The 14,965-nt window shown below is 41.6% G+C and overlaps 2 protein-coding genes across 4 annotated transcripts; both read right to left on the bottom strand.

Annotated features, from left to right (window-relative positions):
• Nucleotides 1-2,019: 2,019 nt before the first annotated feature.
• Nucleotides 2,020-7,618, bottom strand: LOC147211094 (THAP domain-containing protein 2-like). 3 transcript variants are annotated; one of them, XM_086121762.1, is made up of 7 exons: nucleotides 7,456-7,618; nucleotides 6,177-6,372; nucleotides 4,090-4,671; nucleotides 2,758-2,838; nucleotides 2,635-2,661; nucleotides 2,400-2,422; nucleotides 2,020-2,318 (listed from the first exon to the last, which is right to left on the bottom strand). In XM_086121762.1, the coding sequence occupies exons 1-3, from the start codon at nucleotides 7,563-7,565 to the stop codon at nucleotides 4,324-4,326; spliced, it is 654 nt and encodes a 217-aa protein (XP_085977888.1). In that variant the 5' UTR covers nucleotides 7,566-7,618; the 3' UTR covers nucleotides 2,020-2,318; nucleotides 2,400-2,422; nucleotides 2,635-2,661; nucleotides 2,758-2,838; nucleotides 4,090-4,323. The 3 variants fall into 3 exon arrangements, 2 of the variants coding, with proteins under 2 accessions (XP_085977888.1, XP_085977881.1); XR_015102015.1 differs by lacking the exons at nucleotides 4,090-4,671; nucleotides 7,456-7,618 and adding an exon at nucleotides 6,917-6,931; XM_086121755.1 differs by having other exon boundaries at nucleotides 2,758-4,671.
• Nucleotides 7,619-8,657: 1,039 nt separating this feature from the next.
• On the bottom strand, nucleotides 8,658-14,279 carry LOC147211093 (proliferation-associated protein 2G4-like). Its single transcript, XM_086121741.1, has 13 exons — nucleotides 14,084-14,279; nucleotides 12,889-13,017; nucleotides 12,708-12,813; nucleotides 12,543-12,612; nucleotides 12,374-12,466; nucleotides 12,223-12,286; nucleotides 12,074-12,152; nucleotides 11,614-11,692; nucleotides 11,360-11,493; nucleotides 10,004-10,098; nucleotides 9,809-9,936; nucleotides 9,575-9,628; nucleotides 8,658-9,486 (listed from the first exon to the last, which is right to left on the bottom strand). The coding sequence occupies exons 1-13, from the start codon at nucleotides 14,169-14,171 to the stop codon at nucleotides 9,427-9,429; spliced, it is 1,179 nt and encodes a 392-aa protein (XP_085977867.1). The 5' UTR covers nucleotides 14,172-14,279; the 3' UTR covers nucleotides 8,658-9,426.
• Nucleotides 14,280-14,965: the final 686 nt, after the last annotated feature.

Below are 14,965 nucleotides of genomic sequence, written 5' to 3'. Positions count from 1 at the left end.
TGATGCATAGCAACAGTTGTATGATGTTGGATAGACTACCTTCACTTGACGCTGGGAAGCCTCGAGTCTCTTAACGGTTGCCTGGATGCAGCTAATTAGTCGTATTTGCTCAGAGGGTGTAAAGTTTGATGAGTCCCCGTGCAAACACCAGCACGGGGATAGCCTGTTCAAGAGACAGCGCACAAACTTTGTTTTGGAGAAACAAATACAAAGTAAGTTGAGGAAAAATAAACCATGCACTCCAACACTAGAGGGAAAAAGGTCCGCCTACTGCAAATGCGTACAATTCCATCTCTGCACATGGATTAAAACACACTGCATTAAGATGATACTAAAATGACATTAAAACATGTCACATTAGTGTTATATGTTGAGGGCATGCAACATAGCGATTAGCTATCCAGTCAAGCCCAATTAGAAATCATTCACTCCCAAATTGGAATTAACTTGTGTTGTGACAAGGGACCCCAATTAAATAAGTGTGTTTATAAAGTAGAGCAGGGGTGTCAAAATCCTTTTTTGTCGCGGGCCACTTCGGAGTTGCGGCTTCCTTCGGAGGGCCGGTGGAAAATCTCATTATTTATTACCCATAACACTTTGACATTTCGGTGCAGATTTCAGCAAGAATCATGATAGATGACAGACATGATTTGCTCCCGCGGGCCATATAAAATGATGTAGAGGGCCAGATCTGGCCCCCGAGCCTTGACTTTGACAATTGTGAAGTACTGTAGAGCAAGCATAGACTGGAAGCCGGTTTTTGCTGTGTCAATCAAATGTGACGGCCGCTTGTGAAAGTTGGACGAGCACAACTACTCACATGGGTTAAGTCACACTGCCTGTCAGCTGAGAAACAACTGAGCACACACATGAAGCAGAAGCTGCACACGGATTTTGATCACTCTTTAGTTCTGATAGATTTTTTGCATCATTTTACAAAGGGCAGCGAGGTGGTATCGTGGCGAGCATGCCTCTTTTAAGGGGGGGGGGGGGGAGAAATTAAATGAAAGACAAACACATTCATTGCAAGTCGGCTCTGGACAAAAGGTTGCGACATTCCCACTGGCATGCAAGTCATGGGATGTAGATCACATGAATTTTTTTTGCTCTTTTTATTAGAAAGTGACCATTGGCCTCGTTGTATAAAGCTGCACACCATCGCACGGTTTGAGAAAGGTCTCGATTCTCAGGCAGATATATTTTACTGTCAGAGGCTGCGATTAGTCTCCTTCATCTCTAAAAAATGCCTCACTGGATGTTGTTTAACAGGTGGACATTGCATGAGAAAAACACCTCATGTGGAAAACCCCTCAGAGATGGTGGAACCAGCGCTCTTAAATTTAGCCCATTGGCAGTAGCTCAAGAAAACCATTGCCCTGTTTTTTGGTTTTTAAATCGATACACTCACCACCGCATCTAGAGTTTTAGTATCTTCAATGACAAATACTCATCAGTCACGTATGTAAAGTGGAGCAAAACACTTAACACCGTAAAGACTCATGAAAGACTAATGCTGTGAAGATTCAATATTCAATTTGTTGTGAACTTACCTGGCTTTTTAGAGCCATTCGGCGATTTAAGCATCGAAGTGCATTTTGTCAAATTCTGAGGGAAAAATGTGCTACCAAATGTTTTATTTTTAATGTCGGAATGCTTGATTTAATGCACTGGTCAGAGGCTGCATCAGACTACTTTGAATCCGGATTTAAATTCTTAAAAGCATCTGTGGAATGAGGTGAAAGTCTGGCGGAAATCAACAGTGATTGCCTCGAATCGTCAAAAAATGTTTAGGCAATTTTCCCCCTTCAAATACATTTGTTGAATCATAAAAACAGCAATGCCTAATTTCCAAAACATCGTTGTCAGTGTGCCCGACGCCCTATTTCCATTGCTGGTCTTTAACAGAAACACCGTTTTGTTCGGGTGTATGTGTACGTACTGTATGTAGATCACACTCCAAGACATTTTCTAAGTACCACTGCAAGTACTGTACTACCAAAATATAGTACAAACACATGCTAATGTTTTTACACCCAAACCTTTAATCAACATAGAAAAGTTTGAACAATTAATCCAAATTGAGAGACTAAACACGAGTCCAGGAAACTCCATAGGAAAAGTCCATCAAGTTGTAGGCGCTAACACAGTCCAACCACCGAGGACATGCTGATTGGTGTCAAGACTCCCACAACAGGGACTCCTGCTGTATTCTCCATCCACCCGTCCTCCAGGAAACCGGCAACCCAAATGTGCACACAGCATTCCACGGGACAGCTTACTTGGACCTCTGCCTCATCTTTCTCCTTTTGCGCTTCAGTCTAATAGGTAATATCAAGGATTAATTATGGGGCGACCTGAGGAAAACTGGTGACGAACCATACCTGACTGCAATTGCTCACCTGCGCATGCGCTTCTTTCTCCACTGTGCAAGAAGAAAACATTTGTAAACGTAAAGTTGGCCATATATTACAGTCAAGAGGGATTCCTATTAAATCGCAATGAAATAGAATAACCGGTTTCGATTTCTCGCGATATATTCCGTTGTACACTCATTTTGATAACTAGCTAGCTAACAAACGTTAGCGCCACATCGAAAGTGGTTTTATTATAGAGGTGGAGAATAAAAACGCATACCTTGGCTCGCATAGCGAATGGGTCCGGCTGAAAAGAGTCGGATACAAGTAAATGATTAGTTAAATTATATTCAGAGAAAACAGATGACCTCGGATTCTGGCGGTAACATTTGACAGTACATACCAACCACGAAAAGGCTGTCTCGGGACTGACGTCATAAACACGCGTCATGAAGAAGCGAACGTCAGTGAGGAGAGGTGCAACCTGGGAAAATTAGTCCATTTCTCATAACGTCGGTTTTATTAATTATATTATAACGCAACAGAGACGAATATTGTACACGGATTGCAATGTGTATGACATGAACTGATGTTTATCATCAATTTAGCGCTATTAATTACAGTATAATATAAATGTTAGGTTTAGGTTGCAATGCAAAAACATTTAAAGTGCTATATTAAAATGTTCATAACAATGAAAAAAAAACCGATTCAAAAACAAATCCACATCAGATCCAGATTAAGAATTTAACTGCAGTGTAAATTACAATCTGAGTCTCTCGTGTGCAGCAGTTTAAATTGTCCCCCACTGCATCCAGAAAAAAAAGTGTAACCATTAAGACTGTAACAATCAGAGATGGGGGGCTCCAGTCACACGACTTCGACTCCAGTTGATTTAAAAAATGCTAGTTTTATGACTTGCCACCCATCCATCAATTTTCTAATTCTCACAAGGGTTGTGGGCGTGCTGGAGCCTATCCCAGCTGTCTTCGGGCAGTAGGCGGGATACACTCTGAACTGGTTGCCAGCCAATCGCAGGGCACACAGACGAACAACCATTGATGCTCACAACCACACCTTGGGATAATTTAGAGTGTTCAATTAACCTGCCATGCATGTTTATGGGGAGGAAACCGTAGTACTCGAAAAAAAAGCAACATGCAAATTCCACTCAGGAGGGCCAGAGCCACAATCAAACCCTGAACCTCTGCACTGGGAGGCAGACGTGCTTTCCAGTTGACCACCATGCCGCCCAATTTCGCTACCTGCTTGGCAAAATCTTCTGAAAACCCAACTTAAATTGCCATCCACGAGACTTGACTAACTCCAACTTAATTCTATGACTTGATAGATCATTGTTTACATTTCAAAAATCAATCAATATTTTGATATATTGTTTTTGAAAGAAATGTTAATGTAGTTACTTCTCACACCTTATTAGACTGAAAGCAACCAGCAGTGATAAACAATTGGGTTTGTGAAGGCAACCCCCAACCCCCCTTTTTCTTTTTAAACTTTTTTTTTGTGCCATGCATGCCACAAATCTGGTGGATGGACACAGACATGGGCTGAGGACTGACTTGTTGAGCAAGTGTAATCAAAAATGAATACTGTACATCTGGATACACGGATTATCATTTCTAGGAACCCGGCAAAAAGACACAAACAGCATGCAAGATTTGAGACTCAAAGTTAACAACATCTCCGACATTCACTTTGACTATTGTATGTTTACCTGTCTTGAGTTTTGGCTGGACACTGTTGTCACTGCGTGTTTTACACCAGGATCACTGAATGGAGTAATGACAGCCTCACAAAGGCTGCATCGACCATTCAGGCTGTATTATCCCAGTAGCGTAAATTGTGATTTAGAGTGGTTAGGTTTTGATGTTGAAGTTTTTGTCGGGAAAATCAAGAATCCAAGTCATGCTGCCTTGAGTTGTGTCGTGGTCATGAGTTAGCAATCAGTTCACTCGATTAAGGAGAGGGCGAATGACTCCAGAAAGGTTGTAGCAGGAATCTGGGTACTACTGTCTGAAACCTTTCCCTTATTCTTCAGCTCTTTCAAAATAGTTGTTAAGCTCTCCACCTTCTTCCTCAAACGTCGCGTTTTCTGATGAGAAACCTTTAGTTTTTTTCGCAGGCTTTTGATCGTTTCCCCCGCGATGTCAAGCTTCTGCTTGACCTTTCGTGGGTTGGGGTCAAGGCAGTAGTTGTGATCTGCTGCACACGGGTTTATTGGGGACTCTGATGCAAATGTGGAGGCTGGTTGAGATGATTCGTGTCTGTCGGTCGCTGGTTTCCGTTCCTTCAGTTTCTGTTCAAAAAAAAGTGACAACTTATATGCAGATTGAAATGTCATATGAATTTCTATGAGAAAACGAATGCTTCTCAAAAATCTCAGGTGAATTCAATAAGCCTGGAAAAATGGCTTTGTGGAACTTCTGTTGATTAGCCTTCAAATACATTCAAGGGCATGTTGAATGTGTGTCAAAATGCCACTTGGGTGACCCAAAGGGCTGTGCAAAATTCAAAATTCAATTCAGTGGATGGATTTAAATTTGAATAGACTCCACCATAAAAGCTGTTAAATTGAATTAGAATTCCAGGAAGTGGAATTGAATGCGATGCAATTCAGAGAAACTCACTTATCACCAATCAAGGCGAATGAGACTTTTAACATAGATTTCTCTTTCAAACGCAAGTGCATTCAGTAGAACTATTCTTAATGTTGGAAAGTTGTGCAATATATTTGAAGTAATAAATTGAAACAATGCGTATGTCATAATCCTTTACTAAAGTACTTTCCAGGGCGAAGTTGTTGCATGTTGCTTGTTGTTTTGTAATTGAGGCAGCATCGTCATGGTCGGAATATCTTGCCTGCAACACGAAATATTTTCTCTACGGGTGCAGAGGAAGTTGGTATGGCCATATAATTTAGATGCAAGTAGAACTAGGTTCCCGAATGATTTTCAGTTCATAAGCTGATCAATGAATTGAGCAGTGAAGCTCAGGAAGAACATCATGGGGAGCTTTAAAGGACAAGTCAGCCCAACATTTTCTTTAAAATAATCGGTTTTGTGCTGCCCCACTAGTCTAAACATGGCATTGTGATTGATCTTAAGTTTGTGGAATATATATTTAAGCAGTAAAATCACCTGTTTTTGTCCATCTCAGGGCGCACACATTTTGCCACTTGATGAAAACGACATCATAGTTGCCCATGTAATGACCAATCACAGATCAGCTCGCGAATGTCACATGACCAAACTCAGAAAACAAAAGCTATGTTGTTCAATACAGGTGTGATTGTGAGTGCGAATGTTTGTTTGTCTGCCCTGCGAGTGGCTGGAAACCAGTTGAGGGTGTAGCCGCCTACTGCCCAAAGTCTGCTTGTGATAGGCGACCCATGTGAAGATAAAACGGTTCAGGTAATGGATGGAATTTACCGGTATTTGAATTCCAATTGTCATTCTGCTTCCTGTTTGCCACTTCAATGCAAATTTAAGTTCAAGAGTTGAATTGAAATTTAGGGGTCATTCTGAATTTCCACAGTAACGCCTGGGTTGCCGAAATAAGTCTATTAAACACATGCCGACTAAGGAGTCAGTTTTTAAAATGGCTTATTTGTATTCATCTAAATTATGACCCAGTAGAATGTACAAGCTTGAGTCGACCGAAAATGGCAAAACCGAATATGATTATTTTTCTTGGAGAAACAGACTTCCTTTGCAAACAACGCTATCATTCCTGCTTGCAAAATGACCCCAATGCACACACAATATTTTTTTGACCGGTACTGGATAAATCGTGTACACCGACCTTTTGGAGACATGGAGGAAATTTAAAGACACTAGGTATGACACCTTGCTTGAGTCGAGTGGTCTGGCCACTTCGGTCAAAGTCGACTTCCAGGAAATGGTCACTACATATTAATGTGACACCGGGCGTGGCTGTGAAATTCTTCCTCCTCAGTGCCTGGACCCATTCTCTGCACAGGGTTTCATCTTTAGGGAATCTGTTCAGAAAAATTCCTAAATTTAGACGGACCCTTGAACAGACCATGTAGACATGCAAAGCGTTGTTCCTCATCTTCTTTGTTGTGTTTGATAAACGGCGGCTGACAAACTTGAAATAGTGCATCACCCCCACCTAATGCTCTATCAATGATTACTGCCTTGGCTTACATACTTTTAACTAAACAAAACACCCCTTTATTTTTTTAAACATCAAGTTAGATCTTTTCATCACTACTTGCGATACTGAAATGATTATTTAACAAATGTCAGTGATTACTACGTATAATTATTTATAGATACAATATTCAAAGTAACTTTAAATCTCCTAGTGTTCCATTTGATTGCATGATTGAGTTTCTACTTCTGTTTCAATTTCCCTGTTCCTCTTTTTCTCTCGTATTTGTTCCCAAGTTATTCCTTTGACATTGCGATATTTTGGAGCATTTTATTTTACAACAATCGCTATTCTTTTTGTTCTGACCTGTTGGGTGCAATTTTCCTTCATTTTGGCTTTTGTATCATTAGTCTTTTTTTTTTCCTTACTTCGCACTCTCTCTGCTTGCCAGCCGTTTGTTAAATTGCGTTCCTGTCCGTTTTTGTGGTTCAAGCATGAACGCACGGTTCTTGTTAAGATTGCTAAAACCAAGGATGCATTACAGTATTTGGAGACTTGTTTAAGTTTGGCTACGGATGTATCCCAAGATGCAATTCGGGTGGGTGGTTAAACACACAGATGTTCCCACCTATGGATGTTAAAAAAAACTGTGGTACATGTTCAATAAAATATAAAAAGGAAAAAAAATGACGAATCATACATAGATACACAGGAAGAATATTCTCGCACACGTTCTTAGGAATACTGTACTAATTAGCGAGTTTACGGGACCGTACTCGGCGTTCCCGTTTTGAGAGCGACGGCTATTATGATTATTCCCTCCACTATTCGCACATTTTGCTCTTTCTATGCACAATCACCGTACTTATACTGACACACGTCTGTCTTCCCTTACAGTAAGATGCTATGTGACCATATCTGAATTAAACTAAAATCGAAAAAGAAGTGTTTATAATCGCATTCTCACCGGTGAAATGTGCATGTAGCGCCTCTTCCCGACTTATTGTTACAATCGTACGCCACACACTGTGGCATTTTCGTTGTGGAGACAGAAAAAAACGTGAAAAGGCAGTGCATAAATCAGTCGAAATCGTATTTTTCAAGCACACTTTAGCTAGTGGCAACGCATGATGGCCGCCAGCGCATTTCCGGTCACATGTCTGGCTGTGTTGACACTACTTGGGAGTACAGTACCCTTCTTCAGAAATTATGTTTCAATTACACCTCAAAGGACTTCAGTGATCGCAACTGTGGGTAAGCAGCATACGCGTCCTGGTTATTTTTAGACGTTCGTGTCCTTGGTTGTTATTCAGCAATTAAGTGACAATCATAATATGTGTTACATTTGGGTAACAATCCACGCCCGTGATCATAAACATATTTTAAGTGCTAAAATAAAATTTGCATAAAGAACAGTGTCAAATTGTTACATAACTTCTAAATAGGAAAATGGGTTGCACCAGGGGCTGCCCGGTGGTCGACAAGTTAGGGTGTCAGCCTCACAGTGCAGAGGTGCAGGTTTTGATTCCGCTGCCGACCTTCCTGTGTGGACTTTGCATGTTCTCCCTGAACCCGTTCTCTGGGTACGCTGGTTTCCAACCACATCCAAAAACATGCATGGCAGGTTAATGGAACACTCAATTCTCCCTACACGCGTGAGTGCGAATGGATGTTTGTCTATGTGTGCCCCGCATATTGGCTGGCAACCAGTTCAGGGTGTCCCCTGTCTGTTGCCCGAAGACAGCCGGTATAAGCTCCAGCATGCCCTGCGACCCTTGTGAGGATAAGCGGATCAGAAAATGGATGAAGACTTGTAACAGATAATAAGTCTCAATCACATTGCAGAATAGATCGAGATTAGTCATTTAGTAGCATTTAAATTGCAATCTAACTTCCATGTGCACAACTGTTGAAACAGTTTTCAAAATTGTAATGTATGAGTTTGTGCCCCATTGCATGCAGAATAGCCCAAAAATGGAACCCCCTCCTCCCTCCAAAAAACAACCTGATATATTCCTGTACCTATTAATACTAGAATAGCAATGCAGACGTGTATTTAAAATTAACATCAGTTATGACCAAACTTTATATTTTTAAAATGCCTGTGCTCTTGTGATTTATGCCGTTAAAAATGATGCCCCCACAAAGTCCAAAACAAACCAAAAACAATTGATGTCAGATGGCTTTTTAATGATTCCAAAAATAGTCTCTGAGATAGTGGTTTGTTTTTACAAAAGCATCCATATCTGGACTTCTTATGTAAACACAGACTGTCAGACCTGATGGAGGCACAAGACTGAATGCATAACCTGTAACAGGTTGGAACATGCACAGTTAAGAAAAAAAGATTTTTCCTCATCTGTTCAATTGATCCTCCTTGTTATGCTTGAGATCGATATTGCCCACCAAGTATTCTTGATGCCTTGAAGAGTATAAATAGCAGCACAATATTAGGCTTATTATTGTTGGTGTCAGAACTATAACTCGGGTGATAGTAGCTGCATCAGGATTTAGGATTCCAACAATATTATGAACACACAAATTGAAGTTCCGTTTCTTGGACACGCTTCAGGTCATTGAGGTTAGCATTCTTCATCAACTTGGCATCTGAAACTCATTTTATTTGACGACATCTTATGTGGCAAAGGGGGGATGAGACTTGAGGTCAAATGGCTAAATATTCCTGTGACAATTTGCTCTGGATGAGTTTCGCCCACTGTTGCAGACACAAATTGTCTCTCAAGGACAGTAAGATTTACTCAGGATTTGTCAGGACAGCGTGTGGTCAAATTAAGAAATTTAAGAGCAGCCTCATCACAGATTGACATCTGTTGGATTTCAGAGGTGTCACCTTGCCACAAGGGCCTCAGACAGCTGGGGCAGAAGCGAATATGACGTCTGTTCTTTGGTTGCGTCACAAATTGCTCAATGGGCAGATTTATTCTGCAGCTTCCGTCTCCGTCGACTGTCCTGTCGCATTCTCCACAGTCTTTGAGGCCTTAATGAAAGGGCAGGTTAATGTACTTAGATCAAAATGAGAGGTGCACCAATCAAATGCAACAAAATACCTAAATGGGAAAACTAACCTTCTTTTTCTTTTTCTTCTGCGTCTTACGACTGGTTGAGCTTTGAAGCAAAGTCTAATTAAAAAATAAAAGATTAAAATGACTTTGATAACCTCACAAGTGTTCAGACAAGGTACAACAACAGTTAATGGCTTTGAAAAAAAATGCAAAGTCAGATGTGCGAGGGTGCATTCATCTCACTTTATTTTCTCTGTCAGAAGATGTGGCGTCCCATTACTCAAACACTTTTCTCACCTTCAACTCTGCATCCTCCACCTCATTCTCCGACTTGTACATTTCGGGTTCATAGAGGCTGTTTGTGATTCGCAGTGGTCCGTTGGCCATGAGCAGCACAGTGAACTTGAACTGAGCTACAAATTCACCTGCACACAAAAGACACCTTAGCTCAACTGTGCACGGCACACTTGGGCAAGGAAGACGGCGGCTCACCCTCCTTCTCCTGGAGAACGTTGAATGGTTGCAGCAACTCATGCTTGGTGCACTCTACCACACCCAGCCTGGCTTTACCCTCGTCCTCAAACGCCCTGAGGCAGTAAAGGAGAGCGAAAAATCAGAGGGTACAAAATCAATGGGCTATAGGATGCAGATGGGCGGACATGCAGCAAAAAATAATTAATATAAAAGTTTAAAAACACGTTTTAAGACAAGTTTGAATAAAATGGACAGTGAGGGGGCTTGTTTAACATTTAATGCTTTCCAGAGGGAGGGACGGGCAACGGAAAATAAAAGCTCAAAGATGCAAGATGGCTGGGGCCAGACCAATTTAAGATTTTAAAACAAATAAAAGTATATTAAAATGAACCGGCAATGTACCATTACAGACATTGTTTATCACCTGTCAAATCGAGAATGACGCGGTTCTTTTTCGTTTGGGTCTGCATGACTGTATTATGCTGCCACCTGGTGGCCCACTCGCACAGTGTGTGCGTGATCCATTTCCATCTATGCTTTTCTTCTGCATGCTCCTCTCGGACTCAAACTGCCCTCTATCAACCTTCGACTTGGTCTTCCTCGAGCTCTTGTCTGCCAGGCGCCATCTTCATCATCCTCCTACCAACACGCTCACTATCCCTCCTCCTGATGTCTCCAAGGCATTGGAGCCTGCTCTAACTTTGTCGTCAAAACATCAAACTTGGCTATTAAAGCACAATAACAGAGTAATATTACATTTTTGTTAGGTGCTGTTGTTGGGTCTTTAGGTAGACTGGAACGGATTAGAAGCATTTCCATTGATTTCAGTGGCTAAAGATGATTTGAGATGCAATTGTTTTGAGTTACAAGCATGTTCCAAAAATGGAGGTGAAAACCATTACTATAGATCAGTGGTTCTTAACCTTCTTAGAAGTACTGAACCCAACCAGTTAATATCCACATTCACCGAACCCTTCATTAGTGAAAAATAAAAATACATATTTTTACAAATTCAAGATATTTAAAAAAACATGTTTATTAAAAACAGAAAAAAGTACATAACATTTCAAGAGATAAGTATACTTTTTTTTTTTTACTGTTTGTTACTGACGAATTGTGCCCTACCTTCTTTGCCAGATCACCCTTGAGTCTTTGTCTCTATGTGTATTTATTTCCTAGTTAAATAAAGTTTTTGATTAATTGACTTAAAACAGCATGTACGGGTAACATGTTTTAAAATGGTTATGAATTCAGTCAGGAATACATTTGATGGGAATTGACCCCTGTGGTTAAATTGGAGTTGAAAGAAGTCAAACAGCCACACCATGGGCAACTCTGTACACCTTATTGGACAGAAAATGTAAATAAAAATACCTCAGAGTGAAAGCCATTTTATCGAACCGTCTCTCCATTTCACTGAAGAACGTGCGAGAGGTTTTCATCTTTAATCCGTACACCTTGTCGGGGTCTCGTTTGTAAACGGTGGTCCTCAGGCCACCATCTTTTGCCTGATTTGCAACACAAAGCATTTTATTGTTTTGTTTTATTCACACACATAAAGTTGCCTTAAGAACTGCTGGTTAAAAAAAAAAACCCTGAGAAACACTTCAACATTTTGGTTGTCTCACCTTCCCCTCTCCAGTGCTGATGAGCACATCCACTGCATACACTTCATGCACCTCAAACTCAGCCTTTTCATGGTCCTTCCTACAAGTACACACAAAGTCATCCACTGGTGGAATGCGCGCAGGGGAGCGGCAGGGGGGGCACGCTCACACCTGTTTTCACAAAGGAGAGAGGTTCAGTCCATTGTCAAAATTTGGGTTTGCCATCAAAATGACTTACAAAAATACACTTTTGAGCACGAAAAGAGCTGTTCTCTTTTTGCACAAAACACCAAAAATGTACCAAACTGTCGCCCAAAAACCCAAGCACGGGCCTTGACATGCCTTCTCACCCCAACTATTTGTGTAGTATAGAGATATACTGTATATATAGCAAAACAACAGGTAAATCATGGTCCAAACCATACTCTGGCGAGTATTGCTTGGTGGAAACACGGCATAACTTCATGTTCAGTGAACGCACCTTTGCTGGTCCGTTGGGTTCTGGATGATAGTTTTCTCTCCATCTATGACGTGTTGTTTCAACTGATGGGACAGCAGGCCTATGAACAACAATGTCAAATTAGGTGCACCAAATGCACGTACACTTCAGAGCGCAGACAAGTCACTCACCTTCGATTGGCGAGCACTTGAATGACTTTGCAATCTTGTTCCATGCCTCTGTGACCTGTGTGTTCTGAGAGGGAGGTATGAGAGTGATTAGACCAAAGAGGAAGCCACGTGACTGTCGATCATATCAGATGTGATGGTATAACAATATCACCTGGTTTCCGGGCTTGACAAGACGCAGTGCAGCCTCAGCGCACAGATGAGCTGCCATCATCACATCAGCCTTGCGGCCTGTGAGGGGCTTTTCCTGCAGAGAGACAGTAAAAGTGAATGTATGCAAATTAAACAGTGTAAGTGGAAGCAAATGAACTTTTTTTTTTTACCTTGGTCACACCAACAACAAAGCTGTGGGCCACGTTGGAGATAAAGCCATCCACGTGCACGCCAAGATCACTAAACGGGTATACAAAACAGGAAAGCATGAGCAAAATCTTATTTTGAATTCTAACATCCCTGTAGCACGTTGTTTCGACCCTTCAGCAGCTTACACTTTGACGAGATCCCCGTCCTTAAGTACAACATCGGGGTCACTCTTAAGCGGCGAGTGATGGCACACGCAGTTATTAACCGACACACATGTCGGAAAGGCGATACCTGGGAGACGGGGTGAAATGTTTGAATTTGATGACAACTCAATACAAGTACATCCCGAAAAGCAGAAAAGCCTACCTTTCTTCATCTCTTTCTCCTTCTTGAAGATTTTCCCACTTTCTTTCATGATAAAGTCATCTCCCTTTTCACACAGGCTGAGCACCGAAACGCCAGCCAGAGCTGCCTCAACCACCATCTTGAGGGCCTCTGCAAGATTGACAAAAAGGTTTGACAATTAATTGGATTGGCTAGTTGGACAGTAGAAAACAGTTAAATGTGAACAAACCCATTTTGACATTTGAATGGTGTCTCAGTGCTTTGGGATATGCCCTCTTACGCTCAACACGGTTATTATTATGACAGACAAGTGTGCTCTGATGAGAATAAAGAATCTAATTCTAAAACATTTCATAAAGACTGGCAATTCTCTGCGATTATATTCTTCTCTGAATTCCTGTGTCATTAGAACCAAAACATAATTTACTAATCATAACATCATGTTCATAACAGCATATCCCTTTTCAGATAAGAGTTGATGAAACTGTAATGGGATAGCTACACTATTATAAGTTGTAATTGTACCTGTGCATTTGGAGTGCAAATCGAGCAGACGTCTGTTTAGATGCATTATGGTTGTCTATTCAATTTAAGGGCTAAGCATAGTATTAAAACAGACGGCGACTTAACGGCAACTCCATTAACACATCTATTCCAATTAAAGGCATCGTGTCTGAGCTTCACACATTTAATGAGAGCGTATCCTATCAGGTTTATCTTTTTTTCCTGAGTTTGTGCAATGTAGGACCTGATTTGACCCAGTTTAAACACACCAATTAGCTCAAATGAATGGTCATTGCCTCTTCACTCATCACCAGAGTCTTATAAACAGGCCTCTACAATGTTAGCTATAAACAACATGTTATATAGTGTCTCTTTTGAAGACTACACATGCACGTATTTGGATATACGGTCAACGTTAACGGTTAGCACCACTTAGCTTGCATTACTCAGCCGTTTAGCTTGCGAGCTAGCTATTGCTAATGATACAGCTGTATGGCGACAAACGACTCGTCACGTTACGTTACAAGAAAAGCTCTGGCGAAATCAACCGAACTTTGATCCGGTTCGGGGTGCTTGGAGCTTGGCGCATTTGTTGCGGCTCATGAAAGGCACAGTAGCAGCTGCCACACAGAGGTGGCGACTAGCTAGCTGCATGCATCTGATAGCTAACATTCGGCAGCTGCTGTCACGTTCAACTATCCAAACGACTCACGGTTAGCGATCTCGGCTCCCATCTTATACTTGGTCACCACCAAGTCATCGGCGACCGTCTGCTCGGGTTTTTCTTCATCCCCAGACATGTTGGCAGGATGTCCAAGAAGTCAGAGCCACTTTTTGCTACCCAAACAATCCTCCCGGCAAGCGTCAACGAGTAGCACGATGGCCCACGCACGCTGCGAAGCCACGACGATGAGATCCCTCCCACCCCTTCCCAAAGAGGCGTTCTACTCAGGCCAAGATAGTGAAAGTCATTACGCTGATGTTTAGTTTCCATACACTCAACGATCATCTCGCCGCGAGCTTCATGTGTCACGTTGGAGAGCATCTTCCTCTAAATACAGTCGTATCCATCAACCTGGACTTTTTGGAAGATAGATGTGTTGTATATACACTGGTTCCCAAGTAGGTATACATGTATTACATTACTTTATTTCAGGAAAGGAGGAATAGAAAGGCAAGAAGGGAGGAAGGAAGAAAGGAGATTGAGAGAAGGAAGGACGGAGGGACGAAGAGCGAGTGAGGGTGAGTGGAAGGAAGGAAGAAAGATGTTATTCAGAAATTTACTTCAGACAGAAGGAAGGAAAAGCGGGAGGAAGGCAGGATAGGAGTATGGAAGTATTGTACAGAGAAAAGGCAGGGAGGGACAATAGAATGAAGGTAGGTAGGTAGGTAGGGAAGAAAGAAGGAAGACACTGAAAGGTGGCATGTAAGGATTGATGAAGGCAGGTCGGAAGGAATGGAAATAGGATGTATGGTGATATGATGGAAATAAGAAAGCAAGGAAGAAATGAAAGTGGAAAGGAAAGAAACAAGGATGTCACAAGGAAGAGTGGATGGAAGAAACAATGTCACGCAGGATAGAAGGAAGGTAGGA

Source organism: Hippocampus guttulatus, chromosome 1 (assembly GCF_054856545.1).
Source record: "Hippocampus guttulatus isolate MCC_2025c chromosome 1, RoL_Hgut_1.0, whole genome shotgun sequence".
In the NCBI taxonomy this organism is placed as follows: domain Eukaryota; kingdom Metazoa; phylum Chordata; class Actinopteri; order Syngnathiformes; family Syngnathidae; genus Hippocampus; species Hippocampus guttulatus.
The sequence above is the reverse complement of the archived record's forward strand: the minus strand, read 5'-3'. Positions and strand labels throughout refer to the sequence as shown.

What these genes read in the sequence shown, in the direction of transcription:
- LOC147211093 (XM_086121741.1), bottom strand. Translation starts at nt 14,171, where the DNA reads ATGTCTGGGGATGAAGAAAAACCCGAGCAGACGGTCGCCGATGACTTG. An exon ending in AAAATGGCTTTCACTCTGAG is followed by an intron (nt 10,099 to 11,359) that starts GTATTTTTATTT and finishes TTACTGCCTCAG; the next exon opens with GGCGTTTGAGGACGAGGGTA. An exon ending in AGAAGAAAAAGAAAAAGAAG is followed by an intron (nt 9,487 to 9,574) that starts GTTAGTTTTCCC and finishes CCTTTCATTAAG; the next exon opens with GCCTCAAAGACTGTGGAGAA.
- LOC147211094 (XM_086121755.1), bottom strand. Translation starts at nt 7,565, where the DNA reads ATGCACTGCCTTTTCACGTTTTTTTCTGTCTCCACAACGAAAATGCCA. An exon ending in GCTACATGCACATTTCACCG is followed by an intron (nt 6,373 to 7,455) that starts GTGAGAATGCGA and finishes TTTTCTGAACAG; the next exon opens with ATTCCCTAAAGATGAAACCC. An exon ending in TTCCTCCATGTCTCCAAAAG is followed by an intron (nt 4,672 to 6,176) that starts GTCGGTGTACAC and finishes TTTTTTGAACAG; the next exon opens with AAACTGAAGGAACGGAAACC.